This window comes from Corvus moneduloides, chromosome 4 (genome assembly GCF_009650955.1).
Source record: "Corvus moneduloides isolate bCorMon1 chromosome 4, bCorMon1.pri, whole genome shotgun sequence".
Taxonomy (NCBI): domain Eukaryota; kingdom Metazoa; phylum Chordata; class Aves; order Passeriformes; family Corvidae; genus Corvus; species Corvus moneduloides.
This window is the reverse complement of record NC_045479.1, coordinates 23,924,835-23,946,322: the sequence shown is the minus strand read 5'-3', so window position 1 is coordinate 23,946,322 and position 21,488 is coordinate 23,924,835. Positions and strand designations below refer to the sequence as shown.

At 55.0% G+C, this 21,488-nt stretch overlaps 2 protein-coding genes across 7 annotated transcripts; both read left to right on the top strand.

Annotated features, from left to right (window-relative positions):
- The first annotated feature begins 473 nt into the window (after positions 1–473).
- Positions 474–11,103, top strand: NPTXR (neuronal pentraxin receptor). Its single transcript, XM_032107927.1, has 5 exons — positions 474–1,251; positions 7,905–8,127; positions 8,270–8,514; positions 8,840–9,019; positions 9,398–11,103. The coding sequence occupies exons 1-5, from the start codon at positions 679–681 to the stop codon at positions 9,620–9,622; spliced, it is 1,446 nt and encodes a 481-aa protein (XP_031963818.1). The 5' UTR covers positions 474–678; the 3' UTR covers positions 9,623–11,103.
- Positions 11,104–17,247: 6,144 nt separating this feature from the next.
- Positions 17,248–21,475, top strand: DNAL4 (dynein axonemal light chain 4). Of its 6 annotated transcripts, none has more exons than XM_032107147.1 (4): positions 17,248–17,323; positions 18,397–18,616; positions 19,319–19,402; positions 20,323–21,475. In XM_032107147.1, exons 2-4 carry the CDS (start codon positions 18,545–18,547, stop codon positions 20,485–20,487), a joined length of 321 nt encoding a protein of 106 aa, XP_031963038.1. In that variant the 5' UTR covers positions 17,248–17,323; positions 18,397–18,544; the 3' UTR covers positions 20,488–21,475. The 6 variants fall into 6 exon arrangements, with proteins under 6 accessions (XP_031963038.1, XP_031963039.1, XP_031963037.1 ...); XM_032107148.1 differs by having other exon boundaries at positions 17,286–17,323; positions 18,394–18,616; XM_032107146.1 differs by lacking the exon at positions 17,248–17,323 and adding an exon at positions 17,684–17,851.
- Positions 21,476–21,488: the final 13 nt, after the last annotated feature.

Sequence of the window (21,488 nt, the reverse complement as noted above, 5' to 3'; positions counted from 1 at the left end):
GAAGTGGGAGAGCAAGACAGCCAGAAGGTTTGCTAGTTTAATTTTTAGGAGAAAGGCAAGGACGAAAAGACCCGAAAGACCATCACGGGGAATGACTGATGACGAGGCTCTCACCCTCGGGGTGTCAAGGGGCCCTTTACTTCCAGCCTAGGCATCTCGCAGGGGGGAAATCCTCCCTTGGGCTGTGCCGGAGCAGCATCCTCTCGCCAGAGGCTCCCGCCGGGCTGACTTCAGCGAGCCCGAGTCGGGGCTGGCTCCGTCCCCGGGTGCCCCCGGGGTGCCCTCCCTCCCCTTCCTGTCCCCTTGTCCGCTCGCCTCCCACCGCTCGGACCGTCACTCTTGCAGCCCGAGGAGGGTGCTCAGCGGGAAGGGGGGGTCACTGAGAGGGGCACGGCCGGGGGCACGGCCGGGGCGGGGGCGGTGGCGGGGGCGGTGCGGTGCGGTGCGGGCGGCGCCGCCCGGCACATATAAGCGCGGCGCGGCGCGGCGGGGCCCCGGCGCCGGTGCTGCTGCCGGTACCGTCCTTCCCCGCCAGCTCCCTCCGGGCTGCCCGTCCATCCCTCCGACCGCCCGTCCCCCTCTCCATCCCCGCCCGCTTTTTTTTCTCGCCGTCCGCGGGCTCGGGCCCCCCACGCCGCTGCCACCCTGAAGTTTCTGGCGGTGCTGCTGGCGGCGGGCATGCTGGCTTTCCTGGGGGCCATCATCTGCATCATCGCCAGCGTCCACCCGGCCGGCACCGCCGCGCCCGCCGCCGCCGCCGACAATGACTCGGCCGCCGCCGCCCTCCTGCCCGCCGCCGACAAGGGGCTGGGAGCGCTGCACGGCCCCGCCGAGGCTCTGGCCAGCGCCGGGCCGCGCCTGCCGGGGGGGCCGCCGCTCTTCAGCCGCTTCGTCTGCACGCCGCTGAGCACCGAGTGCCCGGCCACCGGCACCGGCAGCGCCGCCGGCAGCGCCGCCGGCCCCGAGGAGCTGCTGGCGCTGCGGAGCGCGGCGGCCCAGCTGCGCCGCACGGCGCTGGAGCAGAAGGAGCGGATCCGCATGGACCAGGAGACCATCCGGGAGCTCACCGGCAAGCTCAGCCGCTGCGAGGGCGGCCTGCGGAGCCCCCCCGCCGCCGCGCCCCCCGCCGCCGCCGGGCTCCGCGCCGCCCCGCACCCCGGCACCATGGGCCATCCCCCCGACGAGCCGCCCGCCGTGCGGGAGCTGGAGGAGGCTGTCCGCACCCTCCAGGACCGAATCGACCGGATAGAGGTGCGAGGGATGCTCCTGGGGATCTGGGAGGGATTCTCGCAGGGGATGGTGCTTCCAGGGAAAGATGCTCCTGGGGGGTCTGTGAGGGATGCTCCCGGGGGATGTTGCTCCTGGGGTGATGCTCCCACACGTGCCATTCCCCAGGCCTGCAGCCACATGCACCCCGAACCAGCTCGTCCCCCTCATGAGGCTTCAGGAAGGTTGTCCTTGCCTTGCTCTTTCCTGAGATCTCTGCCCAGGGGCAAGGGAGCCCTCCTCTTGAGCCCCCCTCTCTTCCCTCCATGCAGGGTAGTCCCAAAGCACCAGGGCTGCCCCACTTTCCCCCCAGTCTGCACCCAGGCAGGGTACCTTGCTTGCCCCATAGCACCTGCCCAGGACTCCTCCAGAGCAGGTTGGCAGCTCAGGGCCAGATGCTGCCCTTTGGCAAAAAGGTAAATCCCATCTGATGCCTCCATGGCTATGAATGGGATGTCTCACGAAGTGAAGTGCAGTGAAGTGAGCCTGGCACCCTTTTCCCACATGGTCCACAGGAGCTGGAGAGAGAGGGGCACAGCTGGAGTCATTAGCTGTGCCCATTCCTGTGGCACTGGGCTGTTGGCACTTGGGATGCAGACCCCTGGTCCCCACTCTGCAGCAGATGCACAGCGTGTGCTGGGCAGGCTCAGCCCTGGCTCAGCCACAAGCCAGTGGCACCAAAGGCTGTCCCGTGATGCCTGTCATGGGGCACATCACAGAGTGCAGATGAGTGTTGATTTATTTGGGCTGATACGGGCTCAGCAGTCCCATGGCCCTTGGCAGACTTTGCAGGATATGGCTGTGGCAATGGTTTTGGCACGTAAGAGCTGCAAGAGGAGAGTTGTCTGTTCTCCCTGTGGGAATTGCTCCAGGCAGGGATTGTTCCCTGAGGTCTGTCAGGTGTCAGAGCCACCTGCAAGGAGCCTCCTGCAAGTCCTCAACGTTCTCATCTTCCTGTTCAGTTCCCTGTTGCCCTCTCCACTCTTCCCTGGAGTGTGGAGCTAGGAGGGAGGTCATGCAGCACCCCAAGGGGTCCCTCTCCTCAGCTTTGCCCTTCTGCCCCCCTCCCTGCAGCCACGTGGGCACAGCAGCAGCAGGCAACACATGGGAAATTCAGAGCCACTGAGGTCACAGGCTGAGAAATGAGACTGGGAGAGAGGGTTATTGTAATGGATGGAGATATGAACAGGAATAGAAACAGAGAAAGGCGAATAAACACATGCACACAAGAAGGAAAAGAGGTGGAAGAGCAGAGGAAGCACCTGTGAGCTGCCAGGGTGGGATGTGCAGCCTGTCTGACACGTTGCCCAGAGCCAAATGCAGCCAAAGGGAGGGACAGATCCCCTCCCCCCAGAAAACCCCCTGCAGCTCCAAACAAATGATTTTCCATCAGTGGAAAAACGCAGCAGGTATGCTCACCCAGAAATAAAGCGGGGAAATAAGTCCCTGCACACGTATACCAGGTGATGCACAGTGGGATGGTGCCCAGCATATCAGTTTAGATCTTGCGGAGCATCAGGCCATAGAGCCATGCTCTCCCCCTTCTCCGAGGGGCAGCACCACCCATGAGCTGCCCTGGGCCCTCTCCTGGGGTCTCTGATGATGGTGGGAGGTTTGGGGTGGAGGAGGAGGGTGAAGCTCACAAGGGCTGGAGCAGGCCCTCACACGCGTCTGGGGAGCCTGAAGTGATGCTGGGAAGAGGCTCCTGCACACACTGATGAGGAAGCCAAGTGACACGTGACAAAACATGTTCAGCTTTGTGTTGCCAGGGGCCTGAGGGTCCCAATTATACTCTGCAGGGGAGACACAGCAGCCTCAGTGAGCCCTGCCAGGTGAGGAAATAGGGCACTGTGTTGCCGGTGGGCTTGCTCCTGCCTGGTGAAAAGTGTCACCCGTGTGCACCACACCCCTGTGATGGCTGCAGCCCGGCCAGCTGAGCCTCCTGGTCACACCTCAGCCATCCAGTGATGGTTGCCTGTGGCCTCCCTCTCCGAATTGCCTCGCACCCCACCCCAGGAGCAGGCACCTAAAACTTCATGGTGGGGTACCTGCACTCTTCTGTCCCACATGGCTCTACCTGTCAGCCCTGGGAGCCTTCCTGGGGTACCCCATGACATAGGAGGCACTCTCAACCTCCACAGCTATCCTGGATGGTGGCAATGATCATCCCAAAAGGTGACCTGGATGGGGACAGTCCCGGGGTGGCCCCCATGTGCTGGAGACTCTGAAAAATCCACTGGGAAGGAGAGGAAATGCTGCCAAGTCTGTGGTGGCTTAGTCTCAGAAGAGAGTTGACACAAAATGCCATGAGCTGCACTGGGAAGGCTGCATCCCAGGGAGTCTCCAGGCAGGTTTGCCAGCAGGGATTACAGCTGGATGCTTCAGAGCAGGGACTGCGGGGAGGGGGCTGGTGGAAGATTGCTGATCTAATCTGGGCACTCTCAGCCCCGTCTGTAAGGCATAACAAGATTTATTCGTGTACTGAAAAACCTATTAAGGCATTTGTTTCTTAATTTTGTCAGCATGGCAGAAGGATTTCCCAGGGGAGGATGCAGGGAGGGCCCCCACGGTCTCGCTCTTTGTCCCCTGTCATTTCTGTGGGGCTGGGCTAGCATCAGCATAGCATTCCCACATCTTCCCTCACCTCTTCCTAATGCCACCCGAGGCACTGATCATCCTTTCCTCATGCACAGCAGCCTAGTTAGGCTTTTTCATCCTGGTTTTGAGGGTCCCCCCCCCTTTCTCTCAGCACGTGCTCATGTCTGTACACTCAGGTGCATCTTGGAACACAGAGCCGAGAGACCCAGGTGCTCCTTTTCCACGCTTCTGGTTATTGCTGCAAATGGAAAGGGAGCAGGGAGAGAATCACCTTGGCTGTCTGGGCTGTGCTGAGATGCAGATGCCCCCCTTCTCCCCATCATCCCTTGCAGGAGAGCAGAGCAGGAGAGGGGACAGCCTGATGGGCTGGGGGGACCTGGTGGAATTGCAACAGCCTGCTTGCTCCTCAGCTGGTACGTGGCTGTGCCATTGTGGCTGGTGACCTGGCTGCTGGCAGGGAACCCTCGGGTAAGGGAATGGGAGTGGTAGTGACCTAGCTGCTTCCCTCCTGTCTGCATCTCCAGCAGTGTGGGGATGTAAATACCCAAATTGTGACAGTCCCAGGCCCCCCTGAGTGAGGTTTTAGGGGGACAGGATCAACAGTGAGCTCTTCCCTTGTGAGGAAGGGGGAAAAGCTGATGCATCCCTGTTTGTCTTCTACTCCAGTCCCTGCTGGAGTTTAATGATCCCCAAGGTCCTGCCTGGGTTAAAAGAGGTGGCAGCGTCCAAGAAACCTCGGTGCAGCAGGTGTGCTGTCCTGCAGCAGTGAGCATCCCAGGGTGGCAGCCACTGAGGAGTTTTGTGCAGGCTGGAAGGATTCATGGGTCAAGGAACAGAATGGGTCTGCTGTGTGCACGCACCCAGCTGAGCATCACGATCCCTGGGATGTGCCGGGGCTGCATCCTGCAGGTCATGTTCTGTGCTCCTGCCTGCCCTGCCCCAGCAGCCAAGGTGTGCTGGTGGCTGAGGGGGAGCAGCAGCGCCCAGATTTTACCAGATTTTACCAGATTTTAATGCCAGTGCATTAGTAAATGAGGCTCTGATCTCCTTATGTAAATCAAAGTGCATTTGCTGACTGAGGGCTCCAGCCCCAGTGGCACACTCTGGCATGGCTGCCGCAGCCCCCTGCCCCCACCTCCCCCTCCCCACCCCCTGCCAGCCGCTGACATTCAACGTGATTAATATTACCTGGCATCTTTCAATCTCTTTTGCTGGTTCTGGTGGCCAAAAAGCGTGGAACAAGCCTCCCCCACACCCGCTGCCCACTCCCCTGCTGCCTGTGCGGCAGCAGATGGAAAGCCGGGTGCCTGCCGAACAGCCAGGGAGAAGGCGCTTCCCCCCCTCCCCTCCCCAAAGGTCACCAGTAAATAACAGCTGCACATCAACCATTAATAGTTTTGCAAATGATTTACCTTGTAAGAAAGATGCTCGAGCAGCAGCTCAGAGATGGGGATCATGGCTTGGGGATGCAGCCCAGCCTAGCATCCAGCACAACTTGGCTGCATGGGGTAAAATGGGGACTTCAGTCATTGTCTGGCTGCAGGGATATGGATGGTGTTTGCTGGGATGGCCCTGAAGCTCTGCCAGATGATTGTACTGGCTACAACCCCTTTCCAGAAGGAACATGAGGTCAGCAATGATTCAATTGACCATGTGGCTCTGGCTATTGGTGCCCTGGCTGCCAACTTGGAAGGACCAGCAAGAGCTGGAGAAAGGGCTGGATGGACAAAAACTCAGGAAGGGGGAAGAAATTGAATGAAAGGGGAAAGACACTGTGTGTGTGCACAGAGGGAAGCATCAGGAAGAGACGCTCTGAAGTCAGAGAAATGAAAAAGCCATAGGGAGAAAAGTTACAGAGGGAAGAAAATAGCAGCAGGGAGAAAAGCAGGAGGAAGAGAGGGGTAAAAAAAAAGTACTCAGTCACTACTGACTAATGTAGGGCAGGCTATCAGGGGCTAGTGAGAGTGACAAAATTTCCCAGCCTTTTCTTTTTTCGTCATTAACAGATGGAGCCGTGCATGAAAGCAGGGACGTAGGCTCCAAACCCGCAGCTCGAGCAATCAAAGCGTGCGGCAGACAGGAGCGTGCCAGCCTCCGCGGTAGCCAGGCGGCCTGAAAGGATGAGAAAAGCTCTTGGAGCACACGGGATGTGGCCACAGAGGCAAAGGCAACATCATCCCACCTGTGCTGCCTCCTGCCAATGCAGCCAGCTCAGCTTGGGTAGAAACGCAGGCAGCCTCAGGTGGGAATTATCCCTGCCAGGGGGATGAGAATTAACCTTTCCGCTTCCCTTCCCTCCTGCCATCTCTACCCTGCCTTTCATCCAGTGGATCCCCAAGACCCCTTCCAAAAAAAAAAAAAAAAAAAAAAAAAGGCAAAAGAGCTAAAGCCCCTTTCCCATTGTCTAATCCCTCCATTTTGCAAAAACCAAAGGTAGGATGCTCTTTTTTCCCTTCCCAGAGAGGTTTTGCTCACTGCCAGAGCGTCCTCAGTGCTGCCGGAGCAAGCTGGCAGCGAGAGCTGGCATTAGGTCAGGGCTGGCAGATGTCCCCAGCACAACCTCTCCTTTCTTGATGGGTTTTGCTTTTCCAGGTTGGTTTTCCCCACAGAACCTGTGGGTTTGCCCTGGCAGACCCTGCTGGCAGCTCTTGCAGACCTTGGGGCATAACAACTTCCGTTTTATTTGTAGCCTGAGCATGTTGCTGCCCAGAGTGGGTACATTTGTGCTCACACCAATGCCATCTTCTTGCTTTTCCTCTCCCTGCTGTTCCCATCCGCCAAGGTTGCATCCTGCCTAGCCAAACCTGACTTTCTTCCAGCCTTCCCCTCCCTCTGTTGTTTATGATGGATAGCAAAGATTAGGAGTGACATAGGCAGGCATCCCTCCCCTTCAGCTTTGTGTGCATGATTATCAGGTCCTGTCCAGCCTGGAGAAGCTGGATGTAAGGAAGAAGAAAAAGCAGGAAGCTACAATCACAGATAAGCATGCTGACCACCTCCAGGCCAGCTCTGAGGCTGGAGGGAGGCTGTTCAGATCAACAGGGATGGTATCCCCCCTGTTCTGCCAGCACAAGCCATGAGAATATCCAGGGCTGAAGTAGTAGTAGTCTCCAAGGCTGCTCCAGCACCTCTGGGAAGGTCTGCCAACAGAGAAGGTGGTCGTCATCTTTCAGAGCCCATGGCAGAGACACTAGTGTGCTAAGAACACGGGGAAAGAAGAGGGTTCCTATTTACAGGGAAACCCCAGGAGAATGGCAAAGGGTCACCTTCTCCTTTCCAGACTGCTTTTCTTCCAGCTGGGGTGGGGTCTCCCAGTAAGGTGGGATCTGGCGTCTTTGCAGTGTGCAGTAGCAGCTGGGAGCATCTTCACCAGCTGCCGTGTTGGATTTGCCATGGGAAGAGTTTTGGTCTGAGTGTTAACCCTGATGGGACAAGACAGGCTTGATGTCCCCAGGTGATGGTTCGTGCCTTGAGGACCAGAGACACAACAGCCTGGCACAAGTCCCACTTCTCCCTGGCATCCTGTTGGCCTGGGAGAGGTTGGCTTATGGAGAGCTACCTGGCACACGTGCACACACCCCCACACTCTGGCTGAGCTGGGCTAAGAGGATTACAGTCCCATTAGTGATGTTAACGTGCTGGCTATAGGTAAGCAGCCTCACGAGCAGCAGGAGTGGCCGGGAGCTCTGAGGTCCTTCCCGCATCATTTCCTCATCGTGGGAGGCTGCCTGCAGGAGCAGAGCCAAGGGATGACCCAAACATCCCATCCTTGCTCTGCCTCTGAAGCAGCAGAAAGTCATTAAGAGCAGCCAAGCTTCGTTTCGCAGTAATGAACTCAATGGGGGCTCTGAGAGGGGAGGTACAAAGTCAGCCGGAGGCTCTTGGAGAAGACCCCAGTGCGGATATGGGACTGTCATCCCAGCACTACCTGTAGTGCTGCAGGCTGGGCATGTCCTTATTTAAACTCTTATAGAGACACTGTGCTGAATTTTCTCTTTTGTCCCTCCTGTTCCCTCCATCGTGTCTGCCACCAAATGCAGCAGGAGCTGCCAGCCCGCACCAATGGCTCAGCACCCACTGCCCCGGCACTTGCCCGTGATGCCCTCCACACCAAGATGGAGCAGCTGGAGGAGCAGCTCCTTTCCAAGATCCTGACCCTGCAGAAGGAGCGCCAAGCCGCCAGCACTGACCGCAGCCAGCAGCAGCACAACATCGAGAAGGAGCTGAACTCCCTCCAGAACCGGGTGACGGAGCTGGAGCACGGTGAGTCCTGCCCCGCGGGGATGGAGGTGGGGTGGGGGGTTCCTACCCCGAGGTACATCGCCAGGAGAGCCCCAGGACGGGTCACCCTCATCCCCGTTACAGGTGCTGACCTTCCTCTCTCCTCCCCACCCTTGTTATGTAGGACCACTGGGCTACAGCCCTCCTGATGCCTTCAAGGTGACCATCCCAGTGCAGAACAACTACATGTACGCCCGTATGAAGAAGAGCCTGCCGGAGCTCTACGCCTTCACCATCTGCATGTGGCTGAAGTCCAAGGCCCTGGCAGGAATTGGCACCCCGTTCTCCTACTCTGTCCAGAGCCAAGCCAACGAGATCGTGCTGTTGGAGTGGGGCTCCAACCCCCTGGAGCTGCTCATCAATGACAAGGTCAGCCCAGTTGCAGGAGGGGCAGGAGAGAAAACCCTGCCCTCATCTTCCCTGCTTCAGTCACCCTAGGAAATTATATTCCCGGGGTCACTGGTGTGGGGGAGCTGGGAGGAAGGGGCCCTAAGCTTGTGGTGGGAGGCAGGAGGATGGGGAGGATGGCTCTTTGGGGTGAGTTTTGAGAGGGAGAAGCAGCACATCTGGATGTCTGTAGATTTTGGGATGCCACCACCATGGGGGTGCACTGCTTGCTCTGTGAGGGGCTGGGGAGACCCTGGGGTTCCCCAGCAGTCCTACCAAGCACCGGGATCTTGCTCTTCTCTCAAAGGTTGCCCAGCTGCCACTGAGTCTGAAGGACAAGGCCTGGCACCACATCTGCGTGGCATGGACCACCCGGGATGGCAAGTGGTCGGCGTATCAGGATGGTGAACAGCGGGGTGCCGGCGAGAACCTGGCCTCCTGGCACGCCATCAGGCCTCAGGGTGTCGTCATCCTGGGTCAGGAGCAGGTATGTTCCAGAGCTGCCAGTTAGCATCACTCTAGTGGGAGCTGGCTGGGGGGAAAAGCCCCTAAATGGGGTGAGGGCAGGGGGCAGCATGGGCAGGAGTGCTCAGCAGGGCGTTGGCTCTCCTGCCTGTTCATCTGACCTCCAGGCTGGCCATGTGTGCTCACTGCCTTCTCTTCCCTCTCCCTATCCCTTTGGCCTCCCTGCTTTGTCTTCTTGAATCTCTTCCATGCATCCATCCCCTCCCCTCCTTGCCATCAAGCACCTTGCTCTGCTTCTCCCCAAACCTCTCCCTTTCCCCCTTGCCCTGTTTGCCCACTGGATGCATGTTCCTCCTCTTCTCTCCATCCCTGTCCAATCACCTCTCCTGCTCTTTCCCAGGACACCCTGGGGGGCCGCTTTGATGCCACACAGGCCTTCGTGGGAGAGCTGGCACAGTTTGGCGTGTGGGACCACATGCTGGCACCAGCAGAGATCCTGGGCTTGGCTAACTGCAGCTCCCACCTCCAAGGGAATGTGATCCAGTGGGATGACCAGGCGGTGGAGGTCTTTGGAGGCGCCAGCAAGGCGGGCTTCGCTGCCTGCGAGGAAGGGAGGAAGGCATGAGTGGCCCCCAGCCCTCTCCCCAGCACCAAGGAGCCCGGTGGTAGCCCCAAAGCAGGGAGCCCCTTTCTCCCCTCCCAGACAGACCAGTAAGCCTTGCTGGGGCAATGCTTGAGCCCCTGTGCTGGTGCCCCAGGAGGGAGAGGGGCCCCTGGAAGCCTCCCTGTTGTCCCTGTGCTGGTGCTGTGGCTTGTCCTCATTCCTGGCAGGCTGGCTCCTGAGTCTCATCTCGCCCCACTTCTGTTTTGGGTGGACCTCGCTGTACCTGCAGCTGTCCTTGGTACGGTGAGGGTCCTCACCTTGTCAGACCTAACAGGGAGTGGGAAGGAGAACGCCATCTACTTTGAGTGCAGTCCAGCCTCAGTGGGGTGCCAGGGTACAGGCATCACCTGAACACATCCCCTTTCCTTATTTATTTCTAGCAACCTCACTGTCTGGGTTTATGAGCCTGCATTCCAGGATCTCACCTCCAGCCCCATCCTTCTCCTGCTGCCCTGGTTTTTTAAATGTGGCCCCAGGGAAGCTGAGGGAGAATGGCAGAGAGTCAGTGGGACAGCACTTACCCCCCTGCATCCCTTTCCCTGCCTCTGTTGCCTGTTTGGGCAGGGCTGCTGGAGGGGAGCCAGGCTTCTGAGGCTGAGGGAAGGGAGCACTCCCCACCACCTCCAGGCTGGGGCATGGGTCAGCCACCAAGGGAATGGGGGGAAAGGGGCAAAGCATCTCCCCCAGCGCTGGCCGAGGGGGAAAGAGTGCAGCACTGCCAAGGGAGCAAAAGCAAGAAAAAGAGAGACAGAGGATGGTGGTGGTCAGAGGAGCCCTGCCATCCATCCCCCAGTCTTTTGGTACTGGATTGGGCTACTGCCCTTGGTTCCACCCCGGTCCCCTTCTTTTGCTGCTCCTTGCCAGGAACAGGGCTGCCACTGGCCTTGGAAGTGGGAGGGTGAGAGAGCGGGCTGGTGTTTTCCCTGTGGAGTGCCTGAGAATACGCCGTTTCCACATTGCGTGGTCACCAACATCTCGATATGTGAGTGTGTGTATGTGCACGTGTGTGTGTCTGGGGGTGGGGTGGGAGGGTTATTTCGGGGCTCTCATGGTTGCTCAATGCAGTGTTCAGCTTCCAGTGTTCCCCCCTACCCCAAGTCCCACTTTGGGTGACAGCTGCCCCCACCCCTGGGGGAGGCAAAGCTGGCAGAAGGGACAGCCCTGCCACTCCGCATCCCCTCGCCCAGGGTCTCTGCCAGTGCTGAGATGCTGGGGTGGCTCAGCCCACTGGTGGGGGACATGGTGGGGATGGGGAGCAGCCCTTGTGCCAAGTGGGAACACTGTGACCTTCGTGCACCCTGAGGAGCTGCCCCCTCTCCCTCGCTCGCTCGCGCGCTTTCTCTAATGCACGTTCGTGAAAAGGGCCCCTGACGTGCAGCCGTGTTGGGACATTTCTTTTGTAAAGCTGATGGTGAACAATAAACGTGATGTTTTCTGTTCGAGCCTCCTGCGCAGCGCGAGGTTGCTGGGGGGATGGAGGGGACTGGCCAGCCCAAGCTGAGGTGACCTTCCCCAGGGTGCTTAGGGTTGCATCACTGAAGGGAGTTCGCCGGGCTCATCGCTGACATTACAGGAGTATCATCACAAGGGTTTGGTATTGTTGCCCCGGGGGGGGCAGGGGGGTGGTGTCACAGTCTGGCCACCTCTGATCTACTCCACTGCAGAGCAGTATGGGGTACAGGCTGCTGTTGTGGGGCATGAGGGCTGGGGAAACACCTCTGATGGGGGAGGAGGAACCCTCATCCTGACAACAGGGAAGCAGAAGCGAGTGAGAAATCGTGGCCTCTGAGATAGCAAGGAACTCACATTGAGTATAAATCTAATTAAGTACTAGTAATGAGTTTCTGATCTAGCTAGGCACACAATGGTTCAGGCATGGCTCTTGGAGCTCCTATTGTAGAACAATTTGTGACCAGGTCTGCATGGTGCTTTTGCCCCTCAGTGGGTCCTGCTCCTCCTAGGAAAGGCACAGCCTCATCAATAGTTGGGGAAAACAGAGCACAAAGCCAGAGGACTGAGTTTTCCCCATTGCTGGCATGCTGGTGGGATCTCCTCTCTGAGTCAGAGCTAGCCCCCCCACTTCTGCTTCTGGAGGTTATTTAATGCCATAAAAGAAAGCCTGGCACTCCCACCTTCAGCACATCTCCACAAAGTTGGGGGCTTTTTTTTAAGAAAAAGTATGTACTTCAGCTGGAGGCTCACACCCCCGTTACTGAGAGGAGAGGGTTCAACAGGTGACATCTGCTCATGCGCCCAAGTAACAGCAGCATAATTAAGAAGGACAACATTTTTAGAGGGAGAAATATTAAAAAACAGTGCTGGGATCATAAACTCAGAGGTTAAATGGAGGGGAAACTGGTCCAGAAGCCCCTTCCATCAAAACTGCAGAAGCACTGTGAGAGGGCTCCTGGGGCTTCTGGCCAAGGCAGGAGAAATATAAGAGGATGAACAAGGATGGAAACAGCCTGGCTGCTGATGTAGGCTATTGGCATAACACCCATCTCCTCCGGAGCCCGGAAACCTAGCCCACGTTGAAATTGTGTGTAAATCCTCTCCAGAAAAGCAGAAACAAAGGGGATGCCAGGAGATGCTTGATCAGGGCCTTTGGTGCTGCCCTCCTCATCCCTGCCAAATGATGCTGGCATGATCCCCATCCAGCCATGCTCCTGGGATGTGGATCTATCTCTTCTGGAACAGGAGAATGGGGGGAGCCCGATGGCACAGCTTCTGCAGGGTGAGCTCCTCTCCCCCAGAGGTTCACAGCCAGTTAGGCAGACCTAGGGACACACAGGAAAACTTGATAGAATTTTCCTAAACCTTTTAAAAGCTTCCAGCAAATTCCTATACATAAGGCTGTTCAGGAAACAAAGGCATTATGGAGAGATTAGAAACTGGCTGGGAGACACAAATGAAGAGTAGAAATAAATATTTGATCTCCATCCTGCCCTGGCTCTCTGCAGGAAGCAATGTCTGCTTCTTGCCTGTCTGAGGAGGAGAAGAGCAAGATGAGACCATTTCTTTTCGGTAAGCCGAGCCTTGCAAGAGCTGCAAACCTGCAACAGGGCTTAAAAGGTAGAGGAGATGACAAATCAATAGTGTTGCTGGCTGCAAGGAGTAATTACAATGACTTACACATATTGCTTGCTTCTAAATTAACCAGGAGCACTCAGGAGATGCCCCGCGTCTCTCTAAGGGCAGCTGGCTGGAAAACAACCTGTTGTGCACAGAAGAGATGAGGAACAACAAAGTCAGCCTTGGGGGGGAGAGGGGGGAAAGAGAAGGAAATTTTTAACAATGGTGCAGAGCAGAAGGTTTTGTGGTTGTGGTAGGTGCTTCAGCTGGTTGGTTGTGTTGTGTCTGGATGTCCAGGATGGGGGGAAAAGGTGGAGGGCACCCAAGAGGTGGGCAGTGCAGGGCAGGGGCACTGCTGGGCTATGGCAGTTCAGCAGGAGCTGGCACAAGAGGAGATGGTGTGGGAGACAGGCAGGTGTGATGGATGCCACCCACGTGCTCTCTTCTATCTCCCTGCCAAGGGGCTGTAAGCACACTTTGAGGAGAGGAAAGGGACTGCCATTTCCTTTCCTAATCTGCAGGACTCACCACTGCAGGGCTTTCTGCTACCAAGGGCTTAGCCAGACTCAAATACCACCCACCCCATACTCCCAAAAGGTTTTGTCCTGCAGTGAAGAAGACCAAGTCAAACATGGCAACAGGAAACCTTCAGGCCTGATGGCTATTAACTATTGTGTTTGAAAAGAAAACACTGACATTTCTGAACCCCTCTGGCCCTACCCCTCTTTCCAGAGGGCACCACTGGCCACGCAGGCTCTGCCCTCCCAGGGACATGGGCAATCCTGGGACCCCTGACCTCAGAGTGGGCTTTGGGGATCTCTTGTGCTCCTCAATACCTGCAACCTCAGCAAAGTTTGCATTTCATGGCTCCCTGCAGTGTGTCAGCCTCCTGGTGCCCTCAAACAAGGTCAAGCCAGCCCATAGTTGTCCCCAGGAGATGGCTTCCAAAGCCCCCATTACCTGCTCTGCCCTAGCAATGGGGCACTGCCTAATTGCCTCCTTCCACATCCCTGTCCTGCTGGGAGCCTCCTGTGCTCCTTCCCAGAGCCAGGAAGGCTCATTAAGAGTTGTGTAGTGCTTGCACAGGGAACGCGCCATGATTCCGGAGCATCTGGCACAGGAACAGCCCCCGCACGGCTGCCAGTGCTGCGGCACAGACCTTACTAACAGTAGCTGTCGTTACTAGAGGTAGTAGCTACAGCATCACGTGTGTTTCCCAGCAGAGATGGGGATCCAGCTATCCCAAAGCAAGCTGCCCTGTTCTCTGGCACAGAGGCTGAGCTGCTTCTGGCTGCCACCCATTCCTGCACACCAGCATCTCTGCCTTCCCTCATCTCTGCCTTCCCTCAGCTCAGCGTGGTGGGGGTTCTGATCCCAGCAAAATGTGGCTTCAGCATTCCCACGGGGCATCCTGAGCGATCCTCCTGCCTCCAGAGAGCTGCATCCACACCATCCTCGGGCAGCTGCAGGGTGGACCTCGGTGTGACCCAAGTCCCCAGCCTTGGCCCTCTGTTACTACCCAAGGTGGTGTGAGTGGTGCCCAGTCCCTGGGCTGTGGCTGACAGGCTAGACAGCAAGCTCCAGCCTCCCTGCTTTATCACAAAGATAAAGAGGAGATGGGGCATGGCAGAGCCTGTGCCCACAGGGACAACAGGGAAGTCCCAAAACCTGGCCAGAAGCAGGTAAGAAAAGAGAGAAAGAAAAGAAAGCTGTCCTCCACCTGATGAAGAGTCAGCCTGCTGTCTGGTCAATGAAGATGGCTAAAAGAAAGCACGAGGCAATATATTTATTCCATATATGTATATTTTGCAGTCATTGGTTACTTTTCTGTGTTCAGCTAAGGAGTACAACATGCCCTCACATCAGGAGGCAAATTGCACTTTGTTTCAATGCATTTCACTGTGGCTGCTGAAAACAAAGGGATGAAAGAGTTTCTACCTCTGATTAGTGGCAAATAAGGTATGAGCAGCCAGAGCAAAGCAACAATTCCAGCTCCCTACAGATCCACAGGGGTGAATTGGACCCTTGCTCTGGACTTGCTTTCACCTAAGAAGGGCACCTGATCACTTGGAATTGGAAACTAAAGACCAGGTGACGTGCTGTCTCTGCTGTCAGAGCCAGCAGCAAAAGGACCAGTACACACAACCTTTGTTGGCTCAACAGGGCTCTGACTGGCTTGCTGAGTTATACAGAGGCAGCCTCTGGAAACCCTGCACTTGAGGGTCCAGAAACCAACTGCTCACATTTTGTCAAGGCACGGTAGATGGAGGCAGGCCAGCAGAACGCTCTCCTTCTTAATGAGGCATCTCTATCTTGCAGCCCCGCTGTATCACCCACCACAATCACAAAAACATTGTTTTTCCTATCTTTGGGCAGGTTTTTTTTTGGCCATTTTCCCTTAGATTCTCACCTCGGAGCCACTGATGAATAATCCTCACAAGCAGTCCCAGCATTCCCGGAGGGAAATGCTCCCTGGGGTCACAATGATCAGAACCAAAACACGTTTAATCGAACCCAGACTCAGACAAGTGTGCTCCCCCCTGCCCCATGCACAGAGGCACATGAACACAAACACACCAGCTCACACTCGCTGCTTGGTAGTAAAAGTGGGTGAATTACACAGGGATTAAAGCATTAAAAAAAACACAGCAAGAATACAGTGCTTGAAAGTGCCGTGTCCCTGGAGAGATTAGAGTAGCTGCCTGGAGATAAAGTAATGATGATGGAAAGATCTTCTTCCTCGCAGAGATTCTCTTCCTAATTATCTTGTCTGCAAAGAAAAAATGATGATCTCCCAGCTTTTATCTGTCTCTTGACAATTTTAGCTCTGTGCCTGCCTCATTGCAAGAGGCCCAAAAGAGGAAGGAGAGGGAATTAGCCCAGGAGGCAGGAATGGTAGGAGAACGAGCGGCACAGGAGGCAGTGCCTCATTTTTGTCACCACCAGCAGTGACAGAAAAGGAAAAGATGAATGATCACTGCAGCTTTGTCTTTCCAAACCCAAAGGCAGCTTCCCTGCCTCCAGCACTGCTCTGTCAGGCAAAGGACAGCCAGGAGGTTGGATTCACTGCTGAACCTGTTAAAGAGATAACAAGGTGTTCTCCCTGTAATCACAGGGCAGAGCTTCATGCTAGGGAAGAGGACTCCTGAGCTGGCAGGGACAGGAGAGCGCCTAGATTGTTCCTCCCCCACTCTTTTCCTTCTCAAACAGCTGGAAAGAAAATTCTTCTTTCGGCAGACAGCGAGCAGCAAGAATGTTTCAAACACACGCCAGCCAGAAGGACCACGTGAAAAATAGACCCATGAGCCACTCTGCAACACAAGGATGGCGACTGATGGAAACCCAGGCAGCACACCAGCAGCTGGGGCTTTGCACAGAAGTCTTTCCCTTGGCGTTATCCTGGAGCTTGCTGATCTCCATCTCTGTTAATTTAAGATGAATACAACCCTGGACCTCCCTGAAAGCTGTTTAAACCCTGGTTTAGAGGCTTATTTGGCTAGCAGGGTGCGGAGACAACAGAGGTTTTGTAGCAAGCCCAGAGCCAAGAAGAACCTCAAAACAAACATACATTACAAGCACAAAGCTATGGAGGGCGGGAGGGGATTTTCTCAGTGGGGATGGAGGCTGGTGCTATAGGAGCTGTTTGCAAACTCATGATTCATCCCCTCAGTCTCATTTTCTTCTTCTTTACACTCCCGTTGACGTGCAAATGTGAGCTGTTGCCTCTCCCACAAAATGAGAACTGTATCCAGTTCTGGAGCCCCCAGTTCAGGAAGGACACTGAGGTGCTGGGGCATGTCCAGAGAGGGGCAATGGAGCTAGTGAAGGGTCTGGAGCACAAGTCCTGTGCAATTGAGGGAGCTGGGATTGTTTAGCCTGGTGAGGAGGAGGCTCAGGCGAGACCTGATCACTCTCCAGTCCCCTGAAAGGAGGCTGTGGCCAGGTGGAGGTCAGCTTCTTTCTCCCAAGCAACCCGACAGGACAAGGGAACAGAGCCTTAAGCTGCACCGGGGAGGTTCGGGTTGGACATTAGGAGGAATTTCTTCACAAAAAGTGTGACTGGGCATTGGGATGGGCTGCCCAGGGAGGTGGTGGAGTCACCGTCCCTGGAGGCGTTTAAGGGAAGACTGGACGTGGCACTCAGTGCCATGGCCTGGCTGCCAAGGTGGTGTTCGGTCAGAGGCTGCACTCCACGATCTCAGAGGGCTTTTTTAACATGATTCTGTGATTAAAGAAAAAACCAAAGTTGCCCCAAATCGCTTCTTGTTCTTATATTTATCCTTGTTGTTTAAAAGAAAAAATATGTAGAACCAGGCCCCTAAGGGGTTTTAGGTCAGGAAAACATCAGGCTGGGGGGCGGCGGGGCGGCTCTGAGGCCGGGCCCGCACAGCACAGGCGCTCCGCGGCCACCCCACCGCCGCCAGCGCCCCAAGGCCCCGCGCGGCGGCCGGCAGGGAGGCAGCCAATCAGACGCGTCGAGCGGCGCGCTCCGTCCAATGGACGCCGAGGTGGGCGGGACTTCCCGCGCCCGTTGCTATGACAAGCGCGGCTCTTCCTTAGCAACGGCGCTGGGCCGCGGCGGCCGCGCAGGTGAGGCCGCGCCCGGAGCTCCGCGGGGCCGCTCAGCGCCGCTGGCCGAGCTCTTCCTCCGCGGGGCCGAGGGCGGCGGACCGGCGTGGCGGGGCCGCTTCGGGTGTGCCGTCCGCTCGGGCCGCGTTCCGCTGCCTCACACCCTCGGGCTGTGGCTGCGGGCACGCCCCGGGCTAGGGCTGGGTATTGAACTGGCTCCCGGGGGTGGTGCTAGCCAGGCGGGGGTTCTGTGCTGCGGAGGTCGTGGTTTGGGACACCTGCGGGTCCCGCGGCCCCCCATGTGAGGGTTGGTGGTGTGTCTGACTTGGTGCTTTAGCCAACAGCTCCATGTACGTGGCATAATGACTGGTGCGTCGCCTGACACCGTGTTTGTTTCGTTTTCTTTTTAATATGGGCTCACCCTTGCTCTCCCTGGGTAGGAGAGGAAGATGCTTTGTTGTGGGTGAAAGAACCAGAGGGAAGACCGCGGTGAAATGCTCTGAATCTCTCAGTCAGTGCTGTGCCTCTGCGTTGCCCGAGTAGAGGCAGGTTGGTAATGAGGCCCTGAGGCACGTCCAGAGTTTTCCCATATGGCCCTCCCCAGCTGGCAAATGCTCGGGGATCTGAGGAGCAAGTGCACAAACGAGACCAAGATGTTCCTGTTAAACATTTCCGTCCAGACAAGTACGCAGATTCTGTGCCTAAAATACTCCTACCCTTCTCTTGTCGTGTGCAGTTTGAAACTCTTGCAGATAATAGCATCCTGGGAAAATCCTTTTGGAATTAATCAAGAGTGGTAGCAGCTGATATATTGTTCTCTTGTCTCTGTTGAAAGCTGTACCTTGGCTCAGCTCTTCCCTTAAGCTCCATTGGTGCTTCTGGGAAGTGCTGTGCTCCTCACTTATGGAAAACGATACGGTTTAATAATTTGTTTGCATTAGTGGTCTATGAGCTAAGGCTCTCAGTGGGGTGTGAAGGTGGTGTTGCGGAAATGGTGAGTGAGATAGCATGATATTCTCGTAATAGTTTCATTTTTCTTTTGTTTTAATTGAAAGCCATATGTCTCTTGCCCATGTTTATTTTTGTTGAAGCAGTGTCCTCTCAGCCAAGAAGTGACTCCTCCTGCTGAAGCCGGTCAGAGAGGAGCACAGAGCCCTGTTCCTCTCAGCCGGCTGTGCCGTAGCACTCTGCTGAACTCCGGGCAGCCCCTCCTCCCCTTCCTGGACTCTCTGTGGAAGGAACATGGAAGAAACTGAGGAGGAAAAAAAGGACGAGGCTGATTATAAAAGGCTTCACAGTTTTCCTCTGATTAGGGTAAGGAGGGGGATGGATTACACATTTACCGGTGTCAGAGATATGAAAATCTGCCTTCATTCTTACTATTCTTCTCCCACTGAGTAGCTATTGTGAGAACATGTATACTGATGGTCCTGTGGAGGGATCTTGGTTGTCACTGCTGCTTTCTCCCTGTCCTTGACCTCTCCCAGGGAAATCTAATAGCACTGGTGTTCCCCATGTCAACCAGAGGAAGCCTGGGGCAAGTGATCCATCAAACAGATTGAGAGCACGCTGCCTTTGGAGCCCTCTCCTGTGTTTTGGATGCAGCTTGCTTTTTTGTCCTAGAGAAGCTGGAGCAAAAGATCTTGGTAGCCAGACAGATAGCAGCAGCAGCAGAAAAGGCTGTGTAATTTAAACTTTTTACTCATATAGCAATAATTAAGGACTGTGGTTAAAACAGTATTAACATGCTTTCCCTTTATCTTACAGCAGAAAAACTGGCAAATGTCTTGATCTCCTCCTTTAAGCTGTGCTTGCACAGTGCTAGTTTTCGTGTAGGTAAAGAAGAATTCCTCATTGGCTGGAGGAATGGTTCACTTATAATGCAATAAGCCATTTTCATATTTACTATGTCTAAGCCCCCAAAAGAGCCAGTGAAGAAGTAAGACCGACTTACTGTTGTCTTGTGTCCAGCTCTTATTTTTCTGCTTAGTTGCCTTGTCTGTTTGCTCTTGCCAGCACTCGGACATGCCGGAGGAGATGCGCGTGGAGACCATGGAGCTGTGTGTCACGGCCTGTGAGAAGCACGCCACCAACAATGAGGTACTGTCCACCTCCCAAAATAGGCAGCCCACTGTTACTGCAGCTCAGGGCACCTGCAGGAGCAGGGTAAGAGTGCAGGGCAGAGCAGAGTCAGGTCCTGACATCCTATTACTCTCTCTCTGCACTGAGCTAGGGTAGAAGGAGGCAAAGAGCTTGGCTGGACCTCAGATTCAGTTCCTTTGGTCTGCAAGATCCGTAAGAGCACTTTGTAGACGTTAGTAGTGGTGCTGGCTCCCAAACTTTACCTCCTTGCTTTTCCTGCCTTCCTGACACATGCTTCCACTCTGTTCATAAAATGCCCTGTGTCCTGAGGGCTTGGTTCAGAACTGTGTGGAGTCTCTTGTTTTGGGGATGAGTATATGAAATTCTGTTAAGTATTCCCTTTTGGCTTTAGGACCAACAATAAAGGGAAAACATACCTTGCTTTATGGGCAGGGCACCGCCTGTCACTGCAAAATCTTCCTCTGCTTTTTTTTTTTTTTGGATCAAGCAGAGTGTGATCTGGGAGAAATGAGCCTTTTAAAAGTCAGCCTACTTTCAGTGTTTTGGTAATTACCTGGAGAAAAATAATGGACTCCTGTAAAAATAGCTGCAGCTTAGTGACCTGAATCTCCTCTCATGGTCACCGCAACCAGCTAACTCCAGCAGCATCTAAAGCAGAACTCTTGCTTCAGACTGTGTGAACAGCAGAAGTGATGCAGTTCATTAATTGCTCCTAGCTGCTGTGCTGGAGGCTGCTGAGACCAGTTCTACCCTTGTGTGTACCTCTGGGGAGCTCCCAATTCCTGTGGTGCAGCTGCTATACCTGTTGCCCGTGGCTTGAGTAGTCTTAAAGGGAGGAGAAGACTATGGGGATATTTGCATAAAACCTCCCTGCTTGCTTTATCTCACCCTATGTTCTCTTCCTTAACATTCTCCAGAGTGCTGCCAAGATGATCAAAGAGACAATGGACAAGAAATTTGGGTCCTCCTGGCATGTGGTGATTGGGGAAGGTTTTGGCTTTGAGATCACTCACGAGGTGAAGAACCTGCTGTACATGTTCTTTGGTGGCAGCCTGGCCGTGTGCGTCTGGAAGTGCTCCTGACCCCTGGCCGGGTCCCAGACTTGCTGAATACAAGAGATTTCTTCCTGCTCTTGACAAGTTTTGTATGATCTGGAGGTGGGGCTTTATTTTTAATACTTAAATGTCAAGATTTCTTTTTTTCATACTGACGTAACAGTTCTGTGGGATACATAAAGTTGGGGTGTGTGTGTGTATAAACTTGCTAAACTGTCCTGTCCTTGCTTGTGGGATTTCTCATCTGTCTGGCTCTTTCCTTGGTGTTTGAGCTGAAGCAGGGGAGAGATGAGGAATAGGTAATCTCACAACACACTACATGGCAGCGCTAGCAGGGGAAAGCAAAAGCAAAAAGGTGCTATCTAGCCCTATGGTTTTTTAAACTCCCACTTATTCCACATAGTTTCCTCTCTCCTCTGCTTTCTCCACTACCATGCAGTATGGCTCTGACCAGCACCTGTCTTTCCTCTCTCTGGATCTGCTTATACATTCTTCCTCCCTTCTAAGATGTCTGTGCAGACCTGACAGCACCAAGGGTCTCCCTTCAGGCTGCCTGTGGAGGTGTGAGCCACAGGGAAGCAGTCCCAGCTTGCCCTTCCCTGCTGTTTTGGGAGGGTACAACAGCTGAGCTGCCTGAGTGTAGGAGGTTGCTATGCAAACTGCCCCCTCCTTTCTCACCCACAGCACACGGAGACAGCATGAAAACACAGGCGGCTGACGACGCCTGGGGAGTGGGTGAGAGCTCTTTTTAAGGCTCAAATGCCTCCCTGTCAGTTCCTGGGGGTGTTGCAAGTGCTGTGTACTTTCAGCATCTTGTTTGGAGGCTGACAGAGGAAGGAGGCTCCATGTGAAATATAACTTGGTCATCAGAAACCCAATGTCTTTCTTTTAGCCTGTTTCAGTTTTTAAAACCGTTGGTGTTGGAAGATCGAATGAGCGTAACTATGTTACGTGTATGGCTTATTTATAAAACCTGGGCAACTGTGTTTTTACAATAAAAGTTTAGTAAAATGTCTTTGCGTGCGTTT